General features: G+C 35.7%; 1 protein-coding gene across 1 annotated transcript; it reads right to left on the minus strand.

Moving 5' to 3' along the window:
• Nucleotides 1-4,192: 4,192 nt before the first annotated feature.
• Nucleotides 4,193-5,140, minus strand: LOC102848773 (olfactory receptor 51L1-like). Its single transcript, XM_006885679.1, has one exon. It carries the CDS (start codon nt 5,138-5,140, stop codon nt 4,193-4,195), a length of 948 nt encoding a protein of 315 aa, XP_006885741.1.
• Between the last annotated feature and the right edge of the window lie 2,748 nt (nt 5,141-7,888).

Raw genomic sequence — 7,888 nt, forward strand, 5'->3', positions numbered from 1 at the left:
GGGAAGGAAGAGCCCCTGGAAATACGTGTGACCTGTGAAGTGGTGTCATTGTCACATTAGTTTATTTGAACTTGAGACTATTGCAAGCATGACCCAATTTACCACCCTATTTTTATGTATCCAAGTTCCAGTAACTTGAAATCCAGTATTTTTTTCAAACTCTCTTGAGGCACTTTACTAACCTCATTCCCTTTTTGGCCTGTATGACACTTTAGAATTTCCTAACAGAGTTTACTGTTGTTTAGAAATTACAAGGGCTTCTTTTCCGCAGATATGCCACCAGCAGATTATAATTTTGTCAATAATGTTGTCATTCCCTTTTAGTCACCACACGATTTAGATCTGTATCATTGATGGTATAAATTATACTCTTGTGAGATAACTACCGTTCCTCTCTTTAAATAAGATCAGGTTAGCATATGATAATAAAACTTCATTTGGGGTTTTTTTTTCCTTTAAGGCAAAGGCAAGCTTCCGTAAACTTGAATTTATAGTTATTTTAAAAAGGAAAACAAAAACAACAATCAGCATACACAAAATAAGACACAAAAAAATTTATCCTGGGCAATAAAAGATCTTTTAAACCATCCCAAAAAAAAGCTGAAAAGAGAAATTCTATATGACCCAGCTATTCCACTGCTTGGAATATACCCTGAGAAAATAACAACTGAAACACAAACAGAGACTTGTACAACAGTGTTCATAGCAGCATTTTTCACCATCACAGGAACATGGAAACAGCCCAAATGCCCAACCAAAATCAAAAGAATTGAGAAATTGTGGTATATTCACATAATGAAATACTATGCAGCATGCAGGGGCAATTATTTTGTAAATTACTACCTAACATGGGATGGACTGAAGAGTATTATGCTAAGTGAACTAACTAAGCCTCATAATGATAAATACTGCATAAGACCATTATTGTAGAATAAATACAAGGGTCAAGGGTCCAAGAGGGGGCTTAATCATAGAGTTACATAATTTAATTGGTGGATGGAGGGATGGGTAAATGAAAAGAGAAAGATCTGGTGTGAAAAACAATGTATATAAACTTTATGAACATTGTATGTAACCAGTATTTAAAAAAAAATAGAAGAAGAAGACCTGAATAGGTGTGTCTTAGTCTTCAAACTGACATCATTGCTCTTCAGCACTTTTTTTAGAGTTCCTAGAGAGGGTTAAACCAAGTGCTCCTTGGAGACAAGGATTCTGAAGCTCAAGTTAACATATTTTGGGCAAAATGCAAAGAGGGACCCGTCTTTGGAGAGGGACATTATGCTTGTAAGGGTAGAGGGACAGACCCGGAGGGGAAGAACCTCTTTGAGATAGATTGATTCAGTCACTGGGTAGGTGTGTCGGAGACAATAAGCTTGGCTCAAAATAGAGCAGGTCTCAACAGTATTGTACATAGGGTCGCTATGAGCCACAAGCAACTCAACCACACATAACAACTGACTTGCTTAATGCAAGAATACTTCTTATAGGCAAGGATGGTAAATTTCACCTCTCATACTTTTGGTCACATTGTCAAGAGGCACTAGTCCTTGGAAAAATATATCAAAAATGGAGGTTTAGCAAAAGAGAAGAAAACTCTCAATGAAATGGATTGATACATTGTCATCTTTATTCATTGTCCAGGTGTCTCAGGTAACTGAGAATATCATGGCCTGAGCAGCTGCACTTTAGTCTTCAAACTAGCATCATTGCTTGTTAGCATTTTGGAGAGGTCCCTAATGAAGTTTAAATTAGAAAACAGTGATTTGACAGGGTTGTTTTGTTTTTATTAGATCAAGGCAAGTAAAATTGTCCATGATATAGAGCAGTTTCTTCCGACTCTTGCAGTTTATGGGTTTTGTTGTTAACAGATGCTGTCAAGTCCACTGTAATTCCAAGCAAGTCTATGAACAATAGATAAAAAACCTTGCCCTTTCCTGAAACATCCTCACAGTCTCCACCATTCTCTATCAAGTCCATTGCGGCAGCCATTGTGTCAGTCCATTTCACTGAGGGGCTTCTTTTCTTTCACCAACTTTCTACTTTTGATGTCCTTTTTCTAAGGTTGCGTACCTCCTGACAACATGACCGAAAATATGTGAAATGAAATCGCACTATCTTTGCCTAGAAGGAGCATTCTTGTTCCACCTTCTCCCAAAAAGATTTTTTTTGTTGCTGTTATTTTGCCATTCAGTGGTATGCTCAATGTTTTTGGCAACACCATAATTCAAAAGTACTAGCAGTTCTTTTGTCTTCCTTATTCACTGCCCAAATTTCCACAAGCATGAAGCAGTTGAAAATGCTGTAACTTGCATTCTGTACACCTTAGTTTTTTGTTTTGGGGTTGCTTTTTTTTTAAAAAAAATTATTCCTTTTAATGAAAATTTACAGAGACTTTGGATTTCCACTCATTCACTGTTGCACATTTCTCTCTGCCCACTCCTCCCCCATACACCTTAGTTTTTTAACTAACATCCTTGCTATTCAGAAGTTCATAACAGCAGCTTTGCTTAATGCAGTATGTTGTTTGCTGTCTTGACTTCTGTTTCCATAGGTGTTGAGTTGTTTAGTATTTGGTTTCATGGATAAGAAAAATCTTAAAATAAAAATAAAATTCCTATTATTCTTACCCTATTCTTAGTCAATAGTAGTTTGTGTAGTAATCTTATGTCACAAGGTAACAAGTCAGATAAGACAAGAAAAGAAAAATAGGAATTGGTTTTCTGGTAAACATGTGAGAAACATTTGCTTTGGATTGATTTTTGTTTGTAAATTTTTGTTTTGTAATTTTAATTTATCTTTTATAATTCATTGTTTATTGTTGTTGTTGTTCTTATGTGCCGTCGAGTCGCCTGCGACTCATAGCAACTCTGTGTACAACAGCCCTAAACTCCGCTCTGTCCTGTGCCAATTGCACTGTCTTCGACACACCCATCCCAATTATCTCAGTCACTGAATCAATCCACCTCATAGAGGGCCTTCCTCTCCTGCGCCGTCCCTCCACCCTCCCAAGCATGATGTCCCTCTCTAAGGACTGGTCTCTCCTCACAACATGTCCAAAATATGTTAGACGGAGCCTCAGAATCCTTGCCTCCAAGGAGCCACCTGGTTTAACCCTTTCCAGGACAAATCTGTTTGTTTTCCTAGCAGTCCATGGTATTCCCAATACTCTTCTCCAGCACCACAGCTCAAAGGCATCAATTCTCCTTCTATCCTTCCTGGTCATTGTCCAACTCTCTGATGCATAACAAGTGATTGCGAAGACCATGGCCTGTATCAGACGCACCTTAGTCTCCAGAGAGACACCATTGCTCTTCAGTACTTTGAAGAGGTCCCTAACAGCAGACTTTCCCATGGCAATGCGCCTTTTAATTTCCTGGCTGCTGGTGCCAAGACTGTTGACTATGGAGCCAAGAAAACTAAAGCTGTGTACAATCTCAATCTCTTCACCATCCATCCTGATGCTGCCAATTGGTCCAGTGGTGAGAATCTTTGTCTTCTTGACATTGAGCCTCAATCCATATTGTAGGCTGCAGTCCTTGACACTCTGCAGCAGGTGCTTCAGGTCTTCTTCAGTTGTTTATTATGTGTGTATTATTTTTATTCACAATTGAATCCAATTTTAGCTAGTTTAAGTGATTATTGCGGTGGATTGTTGTGGACTGTTGTCCTTTGAGTCAGGTTCAACTCAGAGACATCTTATGTACAACAAAAAAAATTTTGCCTTCAAAATTGCTGTGATCACTATGTCAACCTACTTCATAAAAGGTCTTCTGAAAGAAAGTTTCACAACTGATGAAAGACATAAAACAAGTAAGCTTAAACATAAATAAAACTTAAAAATATTTTCCAAATGTTGTAATGCATAAAAATGGATAAGATATGATGTTCTGTTTAGAAAGAAGAACAAAATTGGATAAGTTATGGAGTTTTGTTTAGAAATGGAGTTATGAACATAAGAATTCTGCTAGAATATTACTTCTTTGCATTCCTGGTTAATTAATGCAAAGTATATAAATTTATATATTATTCTTTTATGATTTTTAAGCGTTTAGAGGTTTTTAAAAATCATTAACATACTGGGTTAACAAACTTTTTTCATGGCCAGAATATATATTTATTTATTTATTTATTTTATTATTAGGCACAAAACCCAGGCATCTTCAAAATCATTATCTGCAAATCAAACTCCCAGCTAACATTTATTGCTTGGTATTTTCTGGCAAAGCCCCAGAATACGTATACGTATCTCACGGGTCTTGATGCAGTAGACAACTGGATTGAGAACAGGAGGCACCAACAAATAGACATAGCCCATGATGATATGAACAATAGATGGAACATACTTCCCAAAGCGGTGAATGATGGATACTCCCAACATAGGAACGTAGACCAACAGCACAGCACAGATGTGGGAAACACAAGTATTGAGGGCCTTGACTCTTTCCTCCTGGGAGGCAATACTCAGCACTGTGGTCAGAATTTTCACGTAAGATAGCAGGATGAGCACAGAGTCAACCCCAAATGTGATGATTATGACAGTAAGACCTAAAAAGCTGTTAACACGATGGTCAGAACAGGAGAGCTTAATAATATCTGGATGTAGACAATAAGAGTGGGAAAGTACATTGGCTTGACAAAATTTTAATTGCTTGATGAGGACAGGGGCTGGAATTAGGATAATAAATGCCCTTAACACAAACCCTAGAGAAATTTTCACAATGTTAGCACTGCTCAGGATAGTAGTATATCTGAGAGGATTGGAGATGGCTATATAGCGGTCAAAAGCCATTGACAGTAAGATGCCTGACTCTATCATGGAGAAAATGTGGATAAAATACATCTGGGCAAGGCATGCATCAAAGTATATTTCACGATTATTGAACCAGAAAATCCTAAGTATTGTAGGTAAAGTGGTGGCACAGAGACCCAAGTCACTGATGGCAAGCATTGATAGAAAAAGGTACATGGGTTCATGCAGAGATTGTTCCACCCAGATTACCATCAATATAGTACTATTTCCAATAATGGCAATTAGATATAAGGCACAGAAGAGAATGGAGAGCTGAGGATGATAAACTTCCAAGCCAGAAAAACCAGAAAGCAGGAAAAATTGGAAATTACTGCTGTTGAAAAGTCTCATAATTAATATAGTTGAATAGCAAATCTTCCTCCTTAAAATGACAAAGAATAGTCATATAAACATTACAATCATCACTCAGAATGTTATTATCCAATTATTCTGTTTTATTTTTTACCTTAGCCTGATTATTTAATTGAATTATAATCACATCTTTTGAAGTTATAATCAAATAATTACTGAGTAGACATTAGTTTCACATCTACAAACATTGAATATGAACATAAAGTGAATTTTTTCACACTAATGACACTAATCAACTTATCAGATGTTATAATAGACCTACTCCACAAATGTTGGATAAAGACAGACAATCTACTCCTATTCAATTAACTCTGAAAACCCACCAGAGGGTCATCTACAGGTCAGTTCTAACTCGATGGTACCCAACAAGAACAACAATTATACAACTGATTTAAGGTAATAGAAAACAACTATTATTCGGCTTACTCTTACATCATGCTCCTACAGAGGCAAGCATGGTAAAGCTACATCTCACATACTTTAAGCATGTTGCTAGGAGATGTTGTTCCTTGGAAAGGGACATCATTCTTAGGTGGACAGTAAGCAAAAGTGAGGAAGATCCTTGATGAGGTAGATTGACACAGTGATTTCACTAATGGGCTCAAGTGTGTCAGATATGAAGATGCCACAGTACAGGACAGGGATCTGTTTATAAGGTACGAGTTCAATTAGACTTGATCACACTTAACAACAACAATTTTTCCTTTGAATCATACAGAATGAAGAAAAACTAAAATTAGTGAAGACCCAAAAAGACTATCCATAGAGGTCATAAGACAACGTACAAAAATATTTTCAAAAATAGATAGGTAAACAATAACAGTATTTTACTGAATTTACTTTACATGTATAAGTATATTTATATATGTTATATTGTCCTTCAGTAATATTCACACAACAACATAGAGAGATCTCAGTTGGTGTAGTGGATAGAAAGTGACGCTACCAAGCCACAGGTGGGTGACTTTACCCCACGGCCTGGAGGCCTGGATTTAATTGTTTTTGGTCAAACATTCTTCTAAGTCATATAGCCCTGGTCTATTCATTTACTGTACGAGGTAACTCATGGTTGTTGTGATGCTGAACACTGTGACCTTGATGTGTCAAATGTGATAATGGTTACCCATGGTGGACAGTGTTTGGTGGAGTTCCCAGATTAAAACAAGTTTGGACGCAGTAGTGGCATCAACTTGCAAAATTTGCCTCTGGAAAACCTATTAACCTGGAGAAACAATGAAACTTATACAGCATTCAGGTCTTTTGTCCATAGGGTCGCTTTGAGTTGCCTATGACTCGACAGCACTTAACAACAACAGCAATAACAATATTGGCGCACTTAAAGCTATCAAATGTTTTAAATTTTTTGAATCATTTACATATTATTGTATAACCATTAATTATTCAAATAACTCAGCATTTTTATTTATATAAAGAAAATATAAAGTGATTATATCTCTGCTATAACAGTATTTTATGAAGATATATTTAAATTAACAGAGAAAGCTCACAATATTGCAAGTTCTAGTTAATAAATAATTTCTTTTCAAATAAATTTTTTATTTTCCTTGAGGGTTATTTGTATGTACTTAATTATTATTCTTTAATTTTAAATATATTTACTTTATTCTGAAGTACCATAATAAGTTTTTGCTTTAGCTTTTGTTCTTAAGGGGGTGGTGTTTCTGTCACATCTACCGGAAAAACAAAACAAAATCAAACCCTTTCTTTTTCTCTTACTCCAAGTATTATTAAACTTCAATTTATGTAGCTGCTTACCTGTACACTATAACAAGAAAACATAATCTGGGGAATTTGCCAGACTCAACTCTCACCAGATTATAGAGTTGATTCATAGAAACCCTCTGAAAAATAGATGGAAATCTTGCCCATAATCCTGCACCTTCCTCACACTCTCTACTATGCTAAAGTCTATTGTTGCAGTTACTGTGTCAATTTATCTCATCTAAATAATACTTCTCTCACTTTCTTTGAAACTCCATTTTTCCAAGCATGATGTCTTTTTTTCCAGAACTGGTATCTCCTGACAACATGTCCAAAGTATATATGAGATGAAGTTTAACCATCCTTGCCTCTAGAAACACACTAATTACCCCCCCTCCAAAGCAGATTAGTATGTTCTTTTGGTGGTGGTTTTAATTGTTGTCGTGTACCTTCAAGTGAGAACAGACTTACAGCTGACCATCCAGAGGCAGTAAATTGCACAGAGGAGATGGCGCATCATTTTCTCATGGAGCTACTGGGGGACTTGAACTGCATGTCTTTATATATTTTATTAAAATTTCTTAATTATTTCTGAAATCTTGTTTCTTTTCCTCTTTTTAAGCTGCTACTGCTAACCTTTTTACAAATGGCAAAGAAATACAACTTTCCTCTACCAGTTGTTTTTAACAACTGAACTCATTTTCCCTCTAGATAAATAAGTAGCTAAAAGCGTACCTTTAAGTCATAATTAATATTTGATGGCAAGACAAAGTAAATGTAAAATTATTCTACAATTACAAAATTAGAATATAATGGTATTATTTTCAAGATAAAGTATAACAGAAAGGTTTTGAAAATACTCATTTCACTTATCATAATTAGCAAAAGTAATATTATATTTTCTGATTAAGAAACAGAGTGACTAATAGAATGATTATCCCTGATATAGTTAGAAAGCAGAGTAATTAAAATATAGTAAGATACTTAAGAATAATTAAATATCTA

Source organism: Elephantulus edwardii, unplaced genomic scaffold (assembly GCF_000299155.1).
Source record: "Elephantulus edwardii isolate Elephantulus edwardi_28Jun2011 unplaced genomic scaffold, EleEdw1.0 scaffold00044, whole genome shotgun sequence".
In the NCBI taxonomy this organism is placed as follows: Eukaryota; Metazoa; Chordata; class Mammalia; order Macroscelidea; family Macroscelididae; genus Elephantulus; species Elephantulus edwardii.

What these genes read in the sequence shown, in the direction of transcription:
- LOC102848773 (XM_006885679.1), bottom strand. Translation starts at nt 5,140, where the DNA reads ATGAGACTTTTCAACAGCAGTAATTTCCAATTTTTCCTGCTTTCTGGT.